This window comes from Corapipo altera, unplaced genomic scaffold, assembly GCF_003945725.1.
Source record: "Corapipo altera isolate COAL_440 unplaced genomic scaffold, ASM394572v1 1, whole genome shotgun sequence".
NCBI classification, from domain to species: domain Eukaryota; kingdom Metazoa; phylum Chordata; class Aves; order Passeriformes; family Pipridae; genus Corapipo; species Corapipo altera.
In genome coordinates, this window is record NW_020884873.1 from 3027803 (window position 1) to 3051562 (window position 23760).

At 41.1% G+C, this 23760-nt stretch overlaps 1 protein-coding gene across 1 annotated transcript in view; it reads left to right on the forward strand.

The window, feature by feature from the left end:
- The window catches only part of LOC113955120 (solute carrier organic anion transporter family member 1C1-like), a 25535-nt gene continuing 1775 nt past the window's right edge, over window positions 1–23760 (forward strand). The window contains exons 1-14 of the mRNA XM_027660303.1: window positions 1–89; window positions 4286–4431; window positions 7631–7772; window positions 8586–8718; window positions 9115–9236; window positions 10632–10778; window positions 11637–11735; window positions 12566–12811; window positions 13678–13842; window positions 15540–15735; window positions 16725–16890; window positions 17335–17516; window positions 22071–22135; window positions 23357–23474. Of these exons, the coding sequence (XP_027516104.1) occupies window positions 5–89; window positions 4286–4431; window positions 7631–7772; window positions 8586–8718; window positions 9115–9236; window positions 10632–10778; window positions 11637–11735; window positions 12566–12811; window positions 13678–13842; window positions 15540–15735; window positions 16725–16890; window positions 17335–17516; window positions 22071–22135; window positions 23357–23474 (2012 nt within the window). The 5' untranslated portion in view covers window positions 1–4. The remainder of the gene's footprint in view (window positions 90–4285; window positions 4432–7630; window positions 7773–8585; window positions 8719–9114; window positions 9237–10631; window positions 10779–11636; window positions 11736–12565; window positions 12812–13677; window positions 13843–15539; window positions 15736–16724; window positions 16891–17334; window positions 17517–22070; window positions 22136–23356; window positions 23475–23760) is intronic.

The following is a 23760-nucleotide window of genomic DNA, read 5'->3' on the forward strand; positions in this document are numbered from 1 at the left end:
GTGCATGCATGTAGGTATATGCATTAGCTATACAAGAAGCTTACCTATGAAAACTAGTAGGCGCCATCTCTGGGGATCCCTGCTGCCAGGTAAGATTTGGCTTTTCTTCTTCTCTTTGCTGATCCACCTTTCAGAGAGAATGTCCTTTAGCTGGGTTCATGGGTGAATAGTCTCTGTACCAGCCTTCTGTGTCCACCCATTGTAGCAAGTGCAGCTCCTGTGCCTGCGGGCTGACACGCAGTAAAGGCATGTCTAAGGAGGCTTACTGCAAATGGGGGAGTTTCCGGGGGGGGAAGGACATTTTTCCATTGCCTGGAGTTTGAATGAGTGAAGGGAGACTCTTCAGGAACTGCCTAGACTTGTCTCAGCCCTCTGCATGCATGTTCAGGGATGAGTCCATTCTTGGATCTGACCATGAGGCACAGCTCCACATGCCAGCTCCCAGGAGGTGAGCACCACTGCCGCCAGAGCTGTGTCACAGGTGAGTGACCAGGCGTGCTTCCCGTGGGACAGAAAGCACAGCCACCAGAGAGGGCTCCCACACCCCATCCAGCTGGAGCCAGGGATGCAAGGAGGGGTCAGAGCCCCCACTGTGGGCCCAGGTGACAGCCAGGGATAAGGTGTGAGCATGGCCAGCAGTTGTCCTTCAGGCAGAGTGTCACCCACCTGAACAGGCACTGTAGGTGTGATGAAGCACAACTGCAGCACTGCAATGGATGGCTATAAACTCTTCAGAAGGGACAGGCAAGGAGGTAGAGCCAATGGGGTAGTCCTATATGTTACAATGTGTTTTGATTACTAGACCTTAATGATGGTGGTGATAAGGCTGAGTGTTCATGGGTAAGAGCGAGTGGGAAGGGCAACCAGGCAGATATCATGGTGGAAGTCTGCTAGAAATACAACACAGCAGAGAGGAAGGGAGTTCTAGGAGGTCCAAACAACCTAGGAGATTTCTGGAGCATGTGGAAGATAACTTCCTGACACACCTGATGAGGGAGCCAATGAGGGGAGGTGTTCCATTGAACCTGTTGTTTGTGAACAGAGAAGGACTTGTGGGTGATGTGGTGGTTGGAGGCAGTCTTGGTCACAGTGATCATGAAATGAGACAACTTTTGATTCTTGGAGTAGTACAGACGTGGGTCAGCAGAATTACCACTTTGGGTTTCCGGAGGGCAGAGTTTGGCCTGTTTCAGAGACTGGTTGACAGAGTCCCTTGGGAGGTAGTTGTAAGGGGCAAAAGGGTCAAGGAAGGCTGGATGCTCTTCAAGAAAGAAATCTTAAAGGCCAATGGCCTCATGGCCTGTATTGGAAATAGTGTGGCCAGCAGGACTAGGGAAGTGATCACCCCCCTGTACTCTGCACTGGTGAGGCTTTACCTCGAGTCCTGTGTTTAGTTTTGGACCCCTCAAGGGCATTGAGGTGTTGGGCTGTGTCCAGAGAAGGGCAGGGAAGTTGGTGAAGGGTCTGGACAAGTCAGATGAGGAGCTGCTGCTGGAGCTGGGGCTATTTACCTTGGAGAAAAGGAGGCTCAGGGAGACTATCACCCTCTAAAACTACTTGAAAGGAGGTAGTAGCCAGGGGGGAGTGGGTCTCTTCTGAGTAACAAGATATAGGACAAGAGAAAACAGGTTCAAGTTGCATCAGGGGAGGTTTAGGTTGGACATTAGGAAAAATTTCTTTCCTGAAAACATTTTCAAGTCCTGGAATGGGCTGCTAGTGAAGTGGTTTAGTCACTTTTAACCCCAGAGGTATTTAAAAGACAGGTGGATGTGGCACTTAGAGACATAGTTTAGTGGTGGACTTGCCAGGTCAACAGTTGGACTTGATGATCTTAGAGGTCTTTTCCAATCCAAATACTTCTATGATTACATTCTTCTGGCATATCTGCCATGTTTGGAAAGGAAATGCTGACATGGGCTCTGTCCTCATGTTCCGTGTCACTGAAGAAATATGGTATCCAAGGGACAGCAAAAGCCTAAGACTATCACTATACCCAAATCAGTAAGAGACCATCCTTACGAGCCAGGTGTCTGCTTGTTTAAGACCAGAGCTGTCTTTGACCTCTCACTGCAGTTGACAGTGTATTATGAATACTCCCACCAAAAAGTATTTGAGTGGCATAGGGCAAATTTGTGATTACTGTGGAACATTCCTATGTATTCTGATTGCAGAAAAGAGGAAGGATCAAAGCCACTAGTGTGGCCAGCTGTAGTACCACTGGGCACAGTTCTCTGCTCTCTGTCTTGTGTTGAGGGCTTCCATCAGAGGCATTGTCAGGGCAACCAAACTGATGCTCTGAGATATGTTTTTGCAGGTGGCTCTGGGCCTGAAAACTACTCACCTCCTTAAAGCTGTGCCACAAGAGCAACTGGGGACACATTAAAGTCTGTAAAACCTTTATGGCTATCAGTCTTTCCTTGCACTCTTCCATTTGGAAGATAATAAATGCCAATGATTTTTATGCTGTAAGTTTTTTTATGCTGCTGGACATAAGTTTTCTTAACTTCTGCTGTCTATTTGAGATTTTTACCAACCCAGCGGGGCACAAACTTGCATGCAGCTGTCAAACATCAGTGTGTCATACCACACCCCCACACCTCCATGGCATTTTTTTTTTGTTCTGACCAATCCTGCATACGAGGTGCAGTGGAGGACACTGTGCAGGCTCTCTGCACCTCTGCTGAACTTCCTCTAGCTGGATGTTGCTCTGCTCAGAGATAAGGACAATTCACTTAGCTGTGGTACATATGTTTTCTTTTTCCAGGTTTTGTGCTTTTTTTGTTTTATTCTGAAATTGCTGTGGATGTGCAGAGCATTTAAAACCTTAACCTAAAGGCTATTTGATGTGTGTATGTAGCAGCACACCTTATGTGATTGTCATGCCCAAAAGTTTAAAGGAATTTATCCTCACACAAGTGCTATGAGGTACATTTGAGGTACATGCTCTCATTGCCCATTGGACAAGTTCAGAAGTGGGGCAGAGAGAGACAATGCGTGACTTTTCCCAAGATCACAAGAAAGTCAGAAGCAGAGCAGGAATAGGTGCAATAGATGTGCAGCAAGCACAAACCATTCTGATTTTGTTATTGTTGTTAAAAAAAAATAAATCTATATACTCAGTAGTGTTGACAAGGAAAGTTATTAGTGTCCCTGTCAGGGCAGTATCAAATCTTATATGTAATCAGGAACTCTTATTTAATGTGATGGAGAGATTTCAGCAAAAATTTTAGTGCCACAGTCATATATGAACAGAGCCTAGGCAAATATTTGCACGAGTAAATCTTAGCATCTAGATATACTTATGGTTTTTTGCATTGCTGTTAACACGAGTATCTATTGCACAGACCCTTGGAGAGCTTTGAAAACACATGTATCCACAGTATATATACATATACATGAAACCATATATATATTTAACTTATGTAAGATCTTTGTCTTGAGACAAACATAGAAGAATAGGAACTTCTATTTATACTTTCAGGCAGCAGTTCTGTAAAATATAGTACTTCTTAAAAGTGAACACAGAAGCTGATTTCATAAATATTTTCAGATCTGATTTAGAGATTGAAATTAAGAACAAAGTACTGCTGTATGTAACCAGAGATTTAAGAATTACTGATAACTTTTGTTCTCAAGTTCAGCATTTAGGTTTTCTTTACTTCTTTGTATTTACCTGCAAAGAAGTAAATTCACATTTTTCCTAAAACAATTGACCACTGAGCCCTAAGACTCTATGTAAAATGGTAAAGGGAACTAAACCTCTTTATTCTTGTGTAACTCATTAGCTAACGTCAGATGATTAGAGCTAATGTTTCCATCTAAAACAATTCAAGTCCCTCATTAACGGGGATAGATTTCCTTTGATCTAATTACTTAATGTCCCAGATATATGGGAAATTCAGAGATCAGCTCTGAGAAATCTCTACAGACATGGTCACATCTAGAAACATGAACTTACATGTAGAAATGTTTAAAACGTTAACAAGCCTTGCTTAGTCTGCTGGTAGTGCTTGGTTAAATGTTAAATGAAATCACGCTGATGATAGCTAGAGAGTGAAGATAATGGCTGTTTGCTGAGAATGATTTAATCTCCATTGTTATAGGCAAGTGGATTGCAAATTTCCATGATTAAACATCCAGTGCACTGGTCAGATTCTGTTGTAAAGTTTGATAATTGCTGTTGTAGGGAAAACAGTACAGCGGGGTGTTGCTGTCACATGACAAGCTTTTGAGGCTGAGCTAATAGGATGCCCTTTTAAAATGTTCTCCATGTTTTGTGCTTTAGAGACAGAGGATACCATCATGGAGGTTTCATCAAAAGAAAATACTCGCTTTTTCTCAAACAACACAATCCTGCCTGTGGACCGATCTTCATTCAAATCTGAATCTTCCGCATCCAGGGAAAAACACTCGTGTTGTGGAGGTATAAAGGTAGAGTAAGAGTTTTTGAATATTCCAGTAGGAATGTAGAAAATCTCTTCTTTTTTTTTTTTTTCTCTTTGCTGAAAAATCGCTTTTTCATTTCTGATTACGTCTTGCTGAATCAGTATGAAACTATTGAAGATATTTTCAAGTCACAAAGAAAGTCTTCTTCAGATCTGTGTTTGCCTAACATTTGGCAATATTCAAGTATAACTTGTTGGTTGAGGCTTGCCTGTTAGATCTTTAAGGATCATCCTGAAAAGTCACTCAATCCTCCTTATTGCACCACCTGAAGTTAAGAACAGAGCTTTGGAAGACAGGTACCACAGGCAGCTGTTAGTACAAATTTCTCTTTTAAGACTGTAGCCTTGGTAGTTCTCCGGGCTTTCAAAAATAATATTTGTATTCCGGTCCATGTGCTTTGAGTGCAATATTATTAAAGTATTATTGTAATATTCCTTGTTCAAGAGAACTCTGCATGAGATGACTCTGAAACGAGACTGCAGAAGTATCACCACTGTATCTGCATTTATCTCACCCTAGAGCAGTTCTTCCTCGAGGTGATGGAAGCTCCCTGCTCTAAGCCTTGTAACGCAGCTGTACCTACCTGACAGTAGGACTGCTGCACCTCAGAGGAGCATTCCTCCCTGCATGGGACACGGGGGTACAGGAGGCAGCATGATGCTTTGCCTACTGTCCCTGGCTGCTTTCCAAAACCAGGCTGTAAAATGCTGACACTCTCTTGAGTGAGGCCTCAAAAATCACCATACAGCGATGAGCTGAAATTATTTGAGTTATACAGAAAATGAGTCTTCGGCCTTGCCCTGTTCATCTTGCACAGTCTTCATTTCTGTTGTTTTTTCTCTCTCTCTCACACACACATCTACTTTCAGATATTAATCCAGCTCCCAATACAGCCAATAACATCACTGATAATTGCCCTGAAGTCTATAAATTTGGGATCTTCTGGTTCTGAAATAGAAGATGAGTTGTATTAATTAAATCTTGTAGCATAATAGTAATTCTATCATTGTTCCTCCATTTGCTGCAATGATAATCCAATTCCCTCAATGAATAAACCTTCAGTCACAGCTTAGCCAGTCAGGAATCAGCTTATTAGCTCCAAAAATAGAAAAGCAATAATATTTCAGCTCAGTTTCTTTCTATCCAAAGAATTTGTGTCTTCTGGGAACCCAAACAGATACAACCAACCCATTCCAGTAGGCACTTGTAAAACCTCTTTTTCTGTGTGTGTGTGTGTGTGAACTAAGTCTTTTTCAGTTCTGATCATGCATTTCTAGTCAGACCAAAATTATTAAATAAATTTCTAATTTATGAAAAAGTCTGCTTCAGGTCTGTATTTGCCTAATATGTTAGCAAAACAATATGCAGATTCAACGAGTTATTTTTACCAATTATCAGCCTTCCTGTGTGTTAAAATTGCCTTTATAAACCAGAAAGATGTGGTAAAATATTTGCTTACAGGCATTGACAAACCAGAGCAGAATTTGAAATCATGTGCACCTTTCTGTCCCAGCTCTAAATCAGGAGCACACCTGGGACAGTCGCAACCCCAGTAAAAAAACTTGTGACAAAGAGAGACAGAGACATTTCAAGTTCTAGTTTACCTATATCACTTTCCTGTAAAAAACCCCATATGTGCTTTCACATTACTATTTAGAATCCAAGGGCATTAACACACAAAAAATGTAAAATACTATGGCAATATTTTTAAAACACAGTTCTTTGAGAGCTGTTGCTGTAGGAAACAGGAACCAGACAGTGGTTGGATATGTTTATTTGCCCACAACTGTTTCTGAAGGAGGAATAACCAGTACTGGATAAAGTTCACTGAGGGAGACACAGAGATACATTTGAATCTTAACACAAGAATTTGTGTTCAGCAGTGGCACCAGTGTTGTTACCACTGTGCCTTGTCAAATGAGGTGTTGTGAGCAGTTTTGTGCTGGAGGTGAGTACATCACTTCAGAGCACCTACTCACTGGAAGCGTGATTGCTCAGAGAGGATTAAGGAGCAGGCCAAGGCTCTAGACCTCTATTCTTATGAAACATTACTGTGTCTTTTAATTTCTTGGTTAGGGTTTGAGTTTCTTTTTTTAATGCCTTTTCCAAAGAACATCCATATTCTTATTCAGTCAACAAGCCCCTTATCTGAAGGTAGAAAGCAATGTTGTGATTTCTATGACCAATTGCATGATGTGTGAGTATCCATGGAGCTCATAAGCTCAGTAGGGCTGCATTCAGTGAAGGCAAATTAAGGCAATAGCTCTGCAGAAGCAGAACAGACCCTGCACTCCCACTATAGCATTTCAGAGTGGGGAGATACTTCAGACCAGCCCTCATCTTGTCCCAGAGACTGAAGAGCCATTGACTGTTGAAGTGAATGTAATACCTGTCTGGAACACATCTTCCAGTTTAATTTTGTGTGAAAGGGTTTCAGCCTGCACATTTGCAGTGCGTACCAAAGTACGGTGAAGGGGATGGGAGTTTAATTCCCAAAGCTTGCTCCTGATACAGAGCAATGGGCTAAAACTGATACAGTGCTAACTAAGAGAAAATAACTGTCTCTGAAAAATTAAAGGATGGGAGAAGGTTGTTTCCAGCAAAATGTTTTCTTTTTTGAAAGAAAATATATGTGTTGCAGCTTGCTAGATATTTGGTGAGCAGAGGATGATCCTAGAAGGTAATTGCATGGCAGGTCACTGTTCATCTCGTGGAGCCATGTAACAGAAAGCAAAGATTTCTCCCTCCTGGTCACCCTGGGCTGGAGTGGGAACAGCTTAGAGCCTCTCAATTCCAGACCATCGCAAAAGACTGTGTTTAAAAATGTCCAGATAACTCACCTCTCCGCCAAGCCACACTTAACATTTACCCTCATGATTTACTGTGTAAGATTCCTCCTTAGAACACCACGAGGGAGATCTATGTCTCTGCCTCTTGTGGCAGCATGTTTGACACCTACCTGAAGTTAGTAGTGGTTGATAGCAAGTTCAGTTCAATAAGTACCAATATAGCTCATAAGAAATGAACAAACCAGCAATATAGCATTTAATAAAAAATTAGGAGAAATATTGATGTGGTTATTTGGGAAAAGGAGATGTGGGAATGTAAAAATTGCTTAAAAATAATTCACAAAGTAAAGTCTTCTGTACTGCCTATTCTAATCACTGTCAATTTTTTTCCACAGATATTTCTTGGTGCATTGTCTTTTGTTTATTTTGCTAAAGCGCTGTCAGGAAGTTATCTAAAAAGTACTATCACACAAATAGAAAGAAGATTTGATATCCCTTCCTCTTTGGTTGGAGTTATTGATGGAAGTTTTGAAATTGGTATGTGCTGTAGAAACCCATTTTTATTTTCAGTAAAAAAGAATGATGCGATTTGTTATGAAGAATGATTGTACAAATCTCCTTGAGCCATTAAAACTGAGCAAGATTACCCTAGAAAAAATCGGTGGGACTGTCAATATGATTACATTGGATAGCATCGGGTTGGTTGCTAATACAAGAAATTAGGCATAGTCCTAACTATTTTGTGATTTGATAAGCTTAGTGTCTGGCTAATTAATACTAACAGAAATTTTGACTGTTAAATGAGAATTTGCCTGCACAGATTTATACTTTCTCTCTGCTTTTGTCAGTAATCCACCTCCCCTGCAAGTGTTTACCTGTTATAATTTATTAAGCAGCAGGAGTACAAACCTCTAACTGCAATCTACATTTATTTTCCAGTCCATCTCCTTCCCTGTGTACTAAAGTTTCCAGCAAGACATTGTCTCTTACGATTTCAGATTAGTGAATTTATCCCACTGGAGTGTGGTACTCACGGGAATGAAATCTTAGCCTAAGTATATAAAACTCTGTTTGATTCTCCCTTTTTCTGCTTTTTTCGTGATTTACTCTCTTCAGCTGACACAGTCCTTCTCCTCTTTTCCAGCTGTTTATCCAAAAGTTTATGGTTTTCTTATCACAGAAGGCATTGGGTTCCTGTAGAATGCCTGGAAAGAGGGAGAAACAGCAACCCCAGACCATCAGCCCTCTCTCCTCGAAAACGCTGCCTATACCACATACTGGGAGTGGTTATTTTAGGGGATCTCTTATCAACAAGCAGTAAAACTCAGTTTTCCTTTTGTACTCTCGAAGGGAACCTCCTTATCATAATTCTTGTAAGCTACTTTGGAGCAAAGCTTCACAGGCCAAGAATAATTGGAGCAGGCTGCTTAATTATGTCAGCTGGAACATTCCTAATTGCGATGCCCCAGTTCTTCATGGGACGGTAAGTGCAAAGTGATCAGCATTTTACAGCTGGGCTGTGCACACTGAATGGCAGCTCAATTCAGGCATTGATTATGAAGATCCTGTAGAAATAGGCATATGTGGATGTGGTTACTTAATCTGATATTTTTCCTGAAAGGACTTATTCCTGTGGTGCAAATAATTTAACATATATGCTGTTCTCAGTAGTAATCAGCTTGTTGTTTTATTAGTCTGTGATCTTGATTGGCCACATTTTGACACAGCTTAGGAATTGTTGAAGCACCAGTGAAGAAGTGATGACTAAACTCAGGATGAAATTTGCACTTAAGTGCTATAGACCTACCTGGTAGTAACAGATCCAATTGCTTTTTCTTATCAGTTCTTATAAGCAAATACAACTTTGTTTTTTAAACAGATATCGCTATGAAAGATTCCCTTCCACCATCAACTCGACTGTTAACATCTCTCCATGTCTGCAGGATAAAAGCCAAACTCCACTCACATCCTTGGAAAAATCTCAAGCAAAAATAGATGAAGGTGAGAGAGATCTCTGTTAAATATTGTAAGCACCCTAAGATATATCACAAGGCTCTGAAAGTCTCATACTCAATTAGAATGCAAAAAAAAAAGGAAAAGAAAGGAAATCAGATTAATGTTTCCCACAGAAAAGACAGATCTACTGGCTGAGGCAAGTTTATTCAAAATAAATGTATAACTGCCCAAGAGTTTTAACTGCCCAAGAGTTTTTTTCAGGCTGCAGCCTTTCCTCTAGCTTTACTGTCTCCGTCAGCAACTCTCTGCAGCTCTGTGTTTTGCAGAAGCACCAATCTCCCATGGGGTCCTTGGAAAGTCATGGTCTTTCCTCTGCTGGGAAATCGTAGAATCATAGAATCAACCGGGTTGGAAAAGACCTCTGAGATCATCAAGTCCAACCCTTGATCCAACACCGCTGTGGTTACCAGACCATGGCACTGATGGACCTCTGGGGACGGTGAATCCACTACTTCCCTGGGCAGCCTATTCCAATGTCTGATTCCTCTCTCTGTAAAGAATTTCTTCCTACTATTCAGCCTAAACCTCCCCTGGCACAGCTTAAGACCATGCCCTCTTGTCCTACTGCTGGTTGTGTGGGAGAAGAGACCAACCCCCACCTGGCTACAACCTCCTGTCAGGGAGTTGTAGAGAGTGATGAGGTCTCCCCTGAGCCTCCTCTTCTCCAGGCTGAAAAACCCCAGCTCCCTCAGCCTCTCCTCATAGGACTTGTGCTTGAGTCCCTTCACCAGCCTTGTTGCTCTTCTCTGGGCCTGCTCCAGCACCTCAATATCCTTCCTGAACTGAGAGGCCCAGAGCTGGACACAGTAGTGGAAATGCGTCTTCAGATCCTCAGCCTGCTGGAAAGAGTCACTTGGGTCTCCCAGCCTGTGGACTCTGCTTCTTGTTTTTCTCCCTGCCCATTGACCCTGTTTTGCACACCACAAAGCTTTGTCCCTGCTGGATGCATTGAGTTCCTTGTGGGGAATGAACTTTCCTCCCCTATGCCTGGCAAATCAGACCCTCTATATGTCCCAAAATGTGTGCATGTTTGCATCCCCACACCTGTGGATTAAATGTGGCCGGCAGTGCTCACTATCGTCAATGTTTCCCAAATCTTTCCATCAGGGGATCCCGGTTTTGGTTAGAAAAAAGCGAAAAAGTTTTCTAAAATGGGATGTGGCGACAAATTTATAAAATCAGTGAACTCCTAGTATCTTTGAGGCAGTTCATGCTAAAAATATATCCACCTTAAGATGATTGGGTTAAAATTGCCATCCCTGCACCTCCCAGTTTTCCTTCTGTTTTTCCCACTTCAGAAGTATTTTAGAAAACCTGTGCATTCAGTGTCAAACTGTTATGAAAAGCATATCATTGTTGTCTCTCTTGTTATGTATTCAGGATGTGAAAAGGAAGCAGGCTCTTCCATGTGGATCTATGTTTTACTTGGAAATCTTTTGCGTGGAATAGGTGAAACCCCTATCCAGCCTCTGGGAATTACATACATTGATGATTATGCCATAGAAGAGAACACTGCCTTATATATTGGTAAAATAAATATTACTTATTTTCCTAATGGATTTTCCCCCAGAGGAAACTGAGTCATTCCAAATAATGGAATGGGTGTTATTGAATTAACTTGCCCTGATTGTTTTGTTTGCATAATTTCCAATATTAAAATTTATTTAAGTCATGTACACTCAAGGGACCAAGTTCCCCTTTAATTATACCAGCAGTTCCATTATCTTAATTTGATGAAAGAATTTGACCTTAGGTTCCTGCTGTTCTCCTAATCTTCCTAATTCTTCTGGATGTGAACTGCTGAGCCTCTGTGCACATTCAGTTCTCTGGAAAGTGATAAAAACATGCTCTTTCAAGCACTTAAAATAGAATTTTAGCAGGCACTCAAAACATTGCCTCCAGATTCCAGCAGAATTATAAACAATAGTGCTGAGGCTTTAGAAAGTTGGTATCACTGCTTTATTGTGTTCATTGACTGACCTCTGCACATTCACCTGAAATATTACCAAAAAATTCCTTCCCCGTCAGCATCCTGTCTTGACAAGTTTCCAGCCTGGTAACTGGCAAAAACTCAGCTTCTCTCTGTGAAAGATTCAGTCTTCCCAGACGAATTTTGAAAATTCACAGTATTCAGAAAGTTTGGCCAAGAGTGTAGGGAAACGTGATTATTGGATACCAAAATAATGGTATTTTTCAGCCTATTCAGAGTCCCACCTCAGCCTAAAGTGATCCATTAAATAATTGCCATTTGCTTTCCAGTTACTTTAATGTAGTCAGCTAAAGAGTTTCTAGCACTTACAGATGTCATACTCTGCTTTTAGGTGCAGAAGAACCGGTGCTCTTTTTGACTCTGGAGTGTAACAGTCCCCTGTTTTTTTATTCCAGGCTGTGTACAGACAGTGGCAATTATAGGGCCAATATTTGGCTTTCTTCTGGGATCCCTGTGTGCCAAACTTTACGTTGACATAGGCTTCGTAGATCTGGGTAAGTCAGAAAACTCGGGTTTCAAAAATTCAGTCAGGCTCCAAAATTCCTATTTTGGGCCAAGAACTACCTGGTTATGCATAAGGGGCTAACAGGAGTAGAACAGGAGTAGCATGGTGTGATTCTTGGGGATAGTCCTATGGCAAGGCTCGATGATCCTCATGGGTCCCTTCCAACTCAGCCTATTCTGTGATTATGAAACAAAAAGGATGACAGCAATAGAGTGGTCCACGTAGAAAAGGTTGGCAAAAAGGATGGTTGTGGAGGAATTAGAAGACCTGACTCTTCCTCAGTCCCAGCAAGTCTGCAGCGGGTGCCTCCAAGAGATGCCCTGGGGAGGAGGCTCAGGGGAGACAGCAGGTACCAGGAGGAGGCAGGATTGAGACTCAGGATTTATGTGTGTGCAATTTTTAGTGTCCTGTTGTTTCCTGGAAACACAGTTTGGCAGTGGGCACCAGGTCAACTGATGGCCTTTTGCCTGAGAAAACACTTTCCACCCTGTTTTTCCCTGGGGCTTTTGTACAGAGCAGCCTGACCGGGAGCAAGGGAGTGGCCACCTGGGCTGCCCCATCTCCCGGGCCTTGCAGCATCTCTGGGGATGTGTGAGCGGCACAGCAGTGTCAGGGCCAGGCTGCTGCTGTGTCACAGCAGTCAGCAAGTCTTTGTTGCATCCCCACAGCTGCTCTTGTAACACCCTCAGAGACGCACAGCTAAACTTGGTGAGGCGGGAACAGACTCCTGCAGAGAAAGTCCCTGAAAAACCACCTTCCTTGTTATCAGCACTCTTAAAAAGCATCTGTTTGTCTCTTCTTTCTTTTGGCTTTCTCCAGACAGCATCACAATAACTCCCAAGGACGTGCAGTGGGTGGGGGCGTGGTGGCTGGGTTACTTGATAGCTGGTGTGATCAGCGTTCTGGCTGGCATCCCCTTCTGGTTCCTGCCGAAGAACCTCCCAAAACCGGAGAGCAGGAAGGACTCCAGCACCTCTTCTGAGCAGTCCAAGTTCATCATCGAGGATAACAAGGACCAATACAAACCTTATCAGCAACAAACAAAGATTGCTGAGATGGCAAAAGGCAAATCACTGGAGTTTCTTTCCTGATTGTTGTTTTTCTCTTAAAGGCTTTTATAGTTTAAAATTTTATATTTTCTGAGACCCTATTTTAGTGGGCTGAGAATTTGATTTTTCCCCCAGGTGTCACTCTCCACCTAAACAACAGACATATAATGGGTCTTTTCATTGTTTCCTGGACCTGCTCTTGCATGCAGGATTTCTTCATCTGGGATTTTTAAAATTATGCTAGTGGGCCAGCAAATACCATGAAACCCTGCAGAAATTTTTCATTCACAGATAGTGACTGTTGCAGAAGCAGTGGTCAAAAAAGACTTTTGGTTTTTGCTAAACCTTTTTCTGTAAGTTCATTCATTAGAAAAACACGTAAAATATCTGATCAGAATAAGGATAGGCACAGACTTACTACAGTATTGTTGGAGGCTGTCTGGATTTAGGCAGGAGCTGGTTTGCACAACTGCATTTCCTTGGCCTTACTTTGCCAAAAGCGTTTTCCCTCAGTACTTGAATCTGTAACTCAATATGTCTGTGCTTACTGTCAGCTGTGCTGAGCAGTCTCTGCCCCAAATTAAGCTGAAAGGTGCTGTGTCTGTTGAGGACACATAGAAACCAAATCAGTCCTGGTTTATGATCGAAAGAAGAAATAGAAAACAAGTTATCTCTTCTGGGATATTGATGCTTAGTGTTTTCCTCCACTGTTCCCCCATCCAGAAATGGGAGAGCTCTTAGGAGCATCATGGAACTTCATGGATTCCTTCTGAAATGTTCTGCAATCCTTTTTTTGGAAGGTGCAAACGTATCACAAAGCATTATTCACAGCAGTTATTCTCTCTCTGGTCTGCTTGTCATTTCTGCTGTTTTGTCTTGCAGACTTCTTTCCATCACTGAAGTGCCTCTTTGGGAATCCAGTTTACATTCTGTATTTGTGTGCAAGTATCATTCAGTTCAATTCTTTAATTGGCATGGTGACATATAAGCCAAAGTATATTGAACAACAGTACGGGCAAACATCTTCAAAAACTAACTTTGTTATAGGTAATGCTATATCTGCTTCTTGATACCTTTAAAATGGACATTTTAGGAGTGGCATGTACATTCACATAGGGAAAACTGTATTTTTTTAGGATATGTTTATTTCTTCTCCTTCCTTGTCTGACTTTAAGTAGTAGCTTATAGCAGGTAAGTTCTTCCTTAGTACTAGTTAGCTCTGAGTTTATCTATGCAGGAGTTACTGTGAAAGTTCACATTATTTGATACCTTAATTCTCATTTAACTGGAAACTTAAAAAAACTATATATGTACAGTACAAGAAAGTAATTAAGAAGAGAATTAATTTTAAAATATTTTATGTAAATTTGTCATCAAACAGATCTATTTCCTTGCTGGCATCCCATTTATTTCAACGAAATAAAGATCATGTCAGTGAGTGCTCAAGGATTAACCATAAAGTAATGTCATATTACCAGTGATTTCTTACTTTCTGAAGAGGTTGGGGTTAAATAAAAGGAAGACAAGTCATATTCCAAAATCTTCTCTACAGCACAAGAAAGAGAGATGCTACTTCTGCCTTTGGGTACCATGGTGGCCATTTTTGTAGATGACTTCAGGATCATGAACTCGAATGCCCAGTTGCTGAACCTGCATAAAGGCTTGAGTTCCCTTCCTAAAGTCCAGGGATTCAACAGCATTAAAACAGCAAAGAGGTTTACATCTACCCAATACAGAGGGAACTGCCTTGTTTCAAGGCAGCATTAGTTGCACAGCAACAAAGGTATATATATGCAGAAAAGCTCTATTGATCCATTGTGCTATGTGCTAATTCCTTAAAGATAGAAGCTGGAATTTCCTGGCACGAAGCTCCCCAAAGCAAGGAGAAATCTTGAAGTATAGTTGATGGCCAGAGAAAGTCCAGAAAACAATCCCTACATTCAGTAGGGCACTTCCAATTGTATTTAAAGATTTTTTTGGAGCTAAGCTTTCAGGTATGTGCAAACTGCGTGGGGATTAAGAACAGTTTGATTTCACTGAGCATAGGGAATACATGCAACAAAAAACATGCAATGACTTGGCTAGGGAAGCATCCTGACTGAGTGGCAATCCCTGCAATAAGGTAGTTTTTCTTTTTTTCCTTTCTCTTCAAATCCCCCCCTGCTGAGGGCTGACTAGAACTTACAGTGTTTATTTCGCTTTCCCTCTCTCTTTTGCTATTTTTTTTGAAAAATTCTATCACAATCTCTCTGAGAGATTTCAAAATTGCCAGATCAATTTGAAGCATTAAAAAAAAAAAAAAAAGGAGAGAGAGAGAGAGAGCGAACAAGTGTTGCTCCAGATTTCATAACATTGTAGGTAAAATTAAATTAAATTAAATTAAATTAGTCCTTTAGGAATGAGCAGATCCTTCCACTGACCAACTAATAGTGGAGAAAACTGCCTAGATTAAGAAATTAAGAAATTGGAGGATAGTTAGCTAAACTTTATCCAATTCTTTATCTCTGTCAAAGAATTATCAATGAAGCATGTCCCTGGGAGCAATTTTTAAAAGCAATTCCAGCACCTTGGTAACAGTCCAAGGATCAATTCAAGTCTGGACAAAATAAAATGCACTGACTGAAGACCTTTTATCTTTTGTTCCTTCATCTTATTGCTGCAGCTGGTTTTTTGGCTGGAAAGTTAGTTAGTTAGTCCATTGAGCTGGGGTTTTCATTAATACAGATTTTTCTGTCCGATTTCAGGTCTTATCAACATTCCTGCTGTGGCCTTTGGCATGTTCTCTGGAGGACTCGTCATGAAAAAATTCAGAATCGGTGTTTTAGGGGCCGCAAAACTTTCCCTGGGATCATCTTTCTTTGGTTACCTTTTGCTCCTCTCACTGTTTGCGATGGGCTGTGAGAACTCGGAAGTGGCCGGACTGACCGTGTCGTACCATGGGTATGATGGGAAGGGCATCCTGCAGCACCAAGTGCTATTGCAAACCAAATTCTTCCCTCATTTTATCCCACAAAGTATGCTTCCCAGAAATTTGATTCAAAGCGGTGGAAACCACTCCATCTATTCCAGAGGATGTTGTGTCAGAACACTTTCATGATTGTGGCATAAACCAGAGGGGTTCATGTCACAAGTGCAGATTATTTTTCTAATTACTTTGTAGTTGTTATTTCCATGGGACCCATCCCTTGAGCCTAGTGATTTCTGGAAATGCAAGGAGCTCAGTAGCGAGGATTCCATTAATTGTTCCTTGCTTCTGTGTGCTGAAAAACAAATGTTAATAGCCTTTGAACCCAAAACTTCAGAATTCCTGGATTAACCATGAGTAAGCCATGATGTTAACCATCAGGTATACCTAAGGGTCACTTTGGGGTCACTTTTGCCCATTCTATTACTCTGTAAAGCTGACTTTTTGGTAGGAGTTTCCAGCACTGACTGCACAGCTGCTCCAGGAGCTGCTCCACTAGTGTCTTTAGCAGTAGGTGACTGAAGTTGGCAGATTGCAAGGTATTGGACCCTCAGTCTGTATGAATCCCAATCTGATAAGCTCCTCACTAACTTCTACAGAGACCATTTCCCATGAGGAGCTCATTCCCCTCTTTGCCATTTGTCCAGTTTCGTTAAAACTGCATCACGCCTCAGATAACTAAAATCTTAGAAAATATAAGCAAATTCAGGAATAGAAATTGTTAGCTGTCACCCTTAATAAAGTAGCTACCATCTCACAGTAGATGGTGTGATATTGCTAAGACATTTGGATAACAGAGAAATAAGAATTTACAGTGCTGCATGGATGGGAAGGGACAACCTTTAATGGACTGCAGAGGGGAGGACTGGCCAGGAGCACCTGTCAGAGAGCACAGCCCATGATTTGATGATGATTTCTTCCACGTCTGCTAGAAAACGTCTTTGCAATTTCTCTTTTTCCTCAGAACCAAACAGACAACTGATTACGAGCAAGCCGTGTTTTCAGAATGCAATTCCGGCTGCTCGTGTTCCAAGAACGACTGGGACCCCATCTGTGGAGAAAATGGAGTCACCTACATTTCTGCCTGTCTCGCCGGCTGCCGGGCATCCAATGGCACTGGGAAAAACACCGTAAGTCTTTCGTTTCCATGTGTGATGTGATGTGATATTTTTTTCCAAATACAACCAGGTCTGTCAGAGTAAGTGGATTAAAATTTACTAAGGTACGTCCTCTTCAACCCTAAACTCCTCGGGGTTTTTTAGCAATCTGCCACCCACATTTAAAACTTTCTCGAGTTTTCTTTCCGGCAGAAATCACAAGCAGAGAATGTTTTGGAGGGGGTTTTATTTAGCTATTGGCTACCAAGACTCTTAGAAAAAAAATGTAATAAATACATTCATCAACAGCAGATACTTTATAATTTTATCCTTCAATAAATAGACCTTTTCCTTTTGCAAAACATTCCCACTTTGGATTTAAACCTTCAACTACCCAGAAAAGCATGATGTGCAATTCCTGAACATCCACTTCTCCACCATTTAAGTTATCATACATTTTCACCTACTCTCTTCTAGGTATTTTTTAACTGCAGCTGTGTGGGAACCTTTGAATCTTCACAAAGCTCCTCAGCTGTGGTGGGACCGTGTCAAAAAGGAAATGAGTGTCCAAAAATGTTTCTGTATTTTCTAGTAATATCGGTTATCACTTCATACACTTTGTCAGTAGGTGGCACACCCGGATACATCCTGCTTCTAAGGTAAGAAATAATTCCTGCCAGCATTGCCAAATGTTTTCAAGGTGTTTTGACATATGTGACTGGGTCTCCCTCCCCTCCTAGTATTCCTAGTATTGTGAAATGTTTTCAGCTATGCAAGGTGGCTTTTAAAATATTTATTTATTTATTTTTACTATGGAGAGGCATCCTCAAAATTTTGCAATGAGTTTTTTACCATCAACACAACAATGTGTTTATGATAATCTTTACCAGCAATATCTTTCTGATTTCAAAGATGACATAAGAGGCCTAGTTATAGTTTATACCCAAATCCCCTTCCCTTAATGCCTTTTACATTACTAGAATGGTGTTGCATGACCTCCCTGCAAATGGAAATTAGCTCTGCATGTGTCAGTGTGTGCACATGTATGTATATGAACAGCCAGCTTTCCTCAATTCCTATGGATACTGATGCACAACCACATGGAGGTATTCTAACCCAAACCCTCTATATACCCTCGACTCTTCTCCTCTAGCCCATTTTATTATCCCATATGATTGTTCTGTTCCAGATTTTTTCTCTTCAAAACAAAGATTGATTTAGAAAGAGATTTTTTTTTCTGTTCTGATAATTGCAGATTTATTAAATGCTTTTCCTAAGGGATTGTTCCAATACATATTTAACTGCTGGGACTATTTGTCCATCACCGAGTGTAAGCTTTGAAACTAATTTTAGAAATTGCAAAAGGCATATAATACTACCAGGACTTAGTCTGGATTTTTGTCAACATTTTGCAATTTTTGTATTCCAAGTGCAGCTCCACTCTGTTTTGGAAAGCTTTCTTACTCAGTTCCTTTTTTCAAATTATTTCCAGATGGGCACATTCTACTTCTCAAACAAAACAACAGTAAACCCAGGCTAACTAATCTTTAGTATTATAATTGTGCTTTCTTACCTCAAAATTCTCTTTGTTTTTGAATGAAATTTTCTGGAACAGGCTCTGTCTCATTGTTGGTGCCTTTATATCACACAGACAAAACCAGTGCTAGAACTGGCTCAATATAGGCTACATGGAAAAAAACTGGATAAAGAATGTCCCTTCAGCTATGGTTCCATCACAATCCTTGAACCAGAATCAATATTCTCACAGAGACTTTCAGAAATGGTTGGGGTGAGGATCCTTCTCCACTGCCCTAGGCAAACACTGCCAGTGAGGTGTGCACTTTAGACCACAGAAACCGCACAGCTTTCCTCACGGACCTTGCAGGGTTACCACTGAGCACTGCAAAAACACACTGCATATCTCTCTCTCTTCCCAAGGCCTCACTCCAAGAACAATCATATTATAATCCATTTTGGACAATTTTTACTGAAGCTTATGCACCACTGAACTCTCCATGCGCCAAGATGAGGACGATTCATGAGTTGAGAGCTTGCAGCAAAGCCTTCAGGATTTATGCCAGATTTTTCTCTCTGGTTGCTTCTGACACACTGAATAAATATGGGCATAGGGCTATGCAGAGACTCAGTTTCCTTTCCCTTTCCCTCTACATGATGTCTCCTTCCTGTCCATAAGACACAGAGTAGAAGGTGTACAGATATTGTACCACACAGGGCCTCAAGACTGTTGTAGCCATGTTCAACCTCCTGCTTTTCCTTTTGTCTCCACTGTGTAAAAAATTAAGTGTTTGGGAGGAAATGTTCATAAATGAACACCTACAAGTTTAAATCACAGAGTTGCCCTAAGAACTTTCTCTTGGGAATCTTATTGCTTAATGGATTTATTTAGAAAAGCTTAGAAAGGTTTTCAATTACAATACTGAAACACTTTACATATGAAATCAGCAAGACAGTTTTATTGGTTTGGCTCCAAATCTTTTATTGCTATTGAAAATCATTTTATTTTGAGAGACATTTAACTGAAATTGAGAAGTAATATGTTTTCCTGCTGGACTGAGGGTATCCACCTCTGATGTGCAGCTAAATAAAAGGTGTTTCAGTAAGTTCAATCTTTTTTTTTCCTTTTGGCTTTGTTGTTTTTTTTTTCTGCACTGCAAATGACCTGTGGGCACAATTCCACTTTAAGCTCATGCTTACTTTTCTCTTTTCTGTAATCCATCACTGACTGACGTTCCCTGAAAATCTGGCTGAATTGAAAGTGTGCTTCTGTTACCAGAAGGAAAATAAATTTTCTTTGAAAACAAATAGTCCCAAGGTCAAGTTGCAGACTTCATTAAGATAATTTTTCCAATGATCTGTTTTTAAAATTATTCAGTATTCAGTCAGCTCTGTTAAGATTCCAGCACTTAAGCAGTCTGATGTTTTCTGATGGGCAGATATCATTGCACCTGCCACAGAGCACCAACACAGCTAAATTCCTTTAATTTTCTTTAAGGGTTTACACGGCTGGAGCCTTTGAAATATGCTTACAGCTAATGACTGAGTCATTTGCTGAAATGTCTTTTTAGTGGTATTAGCCTAATTGCAATCACCAAGAAACTTGGGAAAGCCCTAAAGTTTTGTAGAAAAACACCCTGTAGTTCAGATACCTGTTGTTCAAGCACCAGCTATTAATAGCAGGTGATCAGGCAGTGAAAAGGAAGTCTCAGATCTCCCTGAGAGCTCTGGCTATCACTCGGGATCACAAAGAACTCCTGTTTCCGCACAAACACAATACAAATACTCAAACAATTTTTTTTTTTTCATCTGAAAGTGAAGATTTTTTCTGCAGGACATAAATCCTAGGGAATACATAATAAATATCCAGTTATTGGTTTTATTTTCCAATTTTCATTTCTATGCCCTCAGATTTGTTTAGGACTCCAGACTGAGGTTTGCTCATGTAAGGTGTGTCTGATAGGAGAGCAAGTTACTGTTCTTACAGCTTAAAATCATTACAGTCATACCTACATAGATGGCAGTGCTTGTATGAGCCACAATGCAACAGACTGTGTGATGATAATTCATGACCAGGGCATTAGAGAATAAAGTGTTGACATTATAAAATGAGCTGCACACGATTATTTTTTTTTTTTTTTTACTTTGATACTTGGGTATTCTTTTCACAGAGCAACAGAATGACTGGGGCTGGTAAGGACCTCTGGAGATCACCTAGTCCAACCCTCCTGCCAAGGCAGAGTCACATAGAGCAGGTTGCATGGGCTGGTGTCCAGGCAGGTTTTGAATCTCCCCAGAGGAGACTCCACAGTCTGTCTGGGCAGCCTGTTCCAGTGTTCTGTCACCCTCACAGTAGTTTTTCCTCACATTCAGGTGGAACTCCCTGTGTTTCAGTTTGTGCCCATTGTCCTTTGTCCTGTCACTGGGCACCACTGAAAAGATTCTGACCACATCCTCTTGAAACCTGCCCTTCAGATGTGTGTATCCATCAGATCTCCTCTCAGTCATCTCTTCTCCTGGCTGCCTTCTTCCTTAAATGTCCTTCATGTCCTTTCTATTTTCAGTAAATTAGAGGAAGATGATCCAAATATTGGTTACGGTATGGGTTCTTAAAGCTGTTCTGGCAGCTACATTGGGAAGTTTAAAAAAATCACTGGTGAGGAACAAAAGAGCTAGTTCTGTGATGTCTTTATTTATTTTTTTTAAATATATTCCAAATTACATTAATTTCTGCAGAAGCTGAGCCCATCCTAGTTCAGAGCACATAGACTGGACCTCCAGAGTGCTGCGTTCATCCATAGCGACAACTGAATTTCCGCCCAACTTTTTTTTCTGTTTTCTAATGAAGATAATGACTGTGACAACAGGGAATGTTATCAGTCACTATATTGACACACATATGTTACCCCACATATCAAACATGTCCCTGTTTAATTATGTGACTGAGACTACTCATTAAAAGCCACGCGTGTACTCAGATTTGTGCTGGATGTAACTGGCAATCTGGTACCTGCTGGGGAAAACAGCACACTTGACATCTGGTGAGGGAGCAGCAGGTGAGTCCTACGAATTTGAGTGGGTCCATACACACACCGCTCATAGAATGGTTGTGAAAGGCAGCTGTTCTCCTGCCCACCACCCCTGTCTTCCTCAATGGGCTAGGGTGATAACTGAAGGCTGGAGCAGGGCTGATCAGGAGCCAGAAGGATTGATGTGTGTGTTAGACTCCCCTGAAAGCTCAGAAAAGTCAGAGAACAGCTTAGAGGATTTACCTTTGCAGGAGGTATGATCCTGATCCTAGATACAGTGCAATGAAAAGTGAACGCCTAAATACCTTGTACTAGACTGGATCATGATCCTGAAATTCAGAGATTATCTAGCTGAATAAGGCTATCCAATGGATACATGATTTCACAATCAATTTTCTTGTCCTATGTGGGTAAGTCGTAAGTGCTGATATCATCTGAAAATCCACAACTATCTTAAAATGTGCTATTGAATATAGACGTTCAGAATTCCTAGATTCTCTTCTGATTTTATCACATTTTTTACGTATTTCTGTAATTTGGTTAGTCAGTGACATTAAGGAGGAAAAAGTCACATTTCTTTCCTTTCTCTTGCTTTCTATTTGTGTTCAAATTATCCACACTTGCTTCTTTATTTGTACGTAACATCTTTTTTATTATTATTATTTTTAGATGCATTAAACCCCACTTGAAATCATTTGCACTTGGTATCTATACCCTGGCAATAAGAGTACTTGGTAAGTCCATTTGAACTCTTGAGTCTATTTTAATACCCTCCTTATTAATCATTTGTCTTAGAATTAAGCTCTGATTGTTGGAAAGAACCATGTCTAACTGAAAAGTATCATATGAACTAAAAAAAAAATAGGAAAAGGGTTGAAAAAATGAAATAGCTTCCTAAATCGTATAACTGTGTCTTAGGTATAATTAAAATATACATGGCCAGTATCCATAGAGATGACAAGTGTTCCTTCAGACTGTGAAGCTAAAAAAAAATTTACATCTTATCTCTCCTTACTCAGCAACAAGCATAATAGAACCTCTGTTCTGAATAGAATTCTCTGGCTGAGAATGTGTGACTGTTTTTCAGGCATATTTTCATTAGTTTCTAAGGGAATTAGTCTGAGTACAGGTGTGCCTGGGGGCAGGTTTCACTGCAGCCTTGTGGTAGAGTCACCTCTAAGCTGTCACTGAAACCAAGGGTACCGTGAGATGCCAATGAACTGGAGATTCTAAAATCCTCTATGTCTTCACAGAAAAAAAAAAAAAATTATAGCAAGTCACCTACTTAAATAGAGCAGATTAACACTGTTGGCTGCTTTCTCACACCCTTGTAGGCCAAGATTTTTTCCCTTCTGGCTTACTTTCTTCTCCAGCAATCATGGGTGGCTCCCCAGGTGGCACAGAGTCCAGGATATCCCACTAGCACATGAAAAAAGGCCTTTCCTTTCCATCACCCACAAGCACTTTGTGGCAGGTTTGTCCCTGTCACAGCAGTATCTCAGGATACTTGTAGGATACTTGTAACCTCACTACAGGCTCCCAGCCTCGCTGTCTCTCTCCCTTCTCACCCCCTCCAACCCACACACAGGACACCCCCTAAACCCAAGCTGAAAAGGCTCCATTGCTCCTAAGAAAGGAGAACTATCTCCTTTTTTTTTTTTCTCCAGAGGTGTCCCGCAGGGTGAGGAAACCAAATCATGGCCAGCCCTCCTTCCGCTGGCTTCCACAGGCTTTTTGATGTTCTGTTATGCTTCCCTGGCTTCCCACAGGGAGGAAAGGGCGGTGTGTGCCTGGGCAGCACGAGGCACGTCTCCTCAAACCAACAAACAGCCTGGAAGTGTCACTGCTGTTCTAATGTGTGATTTAATGTTCTACACGAACATGTCTCTAGATCGGAATTGATCACCCCGGAAAGTAACTTTCTTGCCTCTATTTATTTGTTAAATATTCCCCAGCGGGAATTCCAGCCCCAGTGTATTTTGGAGTAGCCATAGATACCACTTGCCTGAAATGGGGCAGCAAAAGATGTGGGGGAAGAGGAGCGTGCAGACTCTATGACTCCAGTGCACTCAGGTAACAGCTCTTCTCCATCTGTTCTTTAACTTGTGCCCTTTAAGTACATCTGTGCCTGGCACTGGCAGAAGAATTTGTTAGAAAATTTGAGTGAAAGATTTGAAACTGAATGAAAGACTCTGACTAACAATATTAACAATAACATTCAGGTTTCAGCATTCTCTTTTGATTTAATCTTCTTTTAGGGGGAGGGGGGATCATCTTGTTTCAGTATCAGCTGGAAATATTTGTCACTTAATTGCTTACCTAAAAATACTGAGGTTCTATTAAAACCTCAGGTTTATGC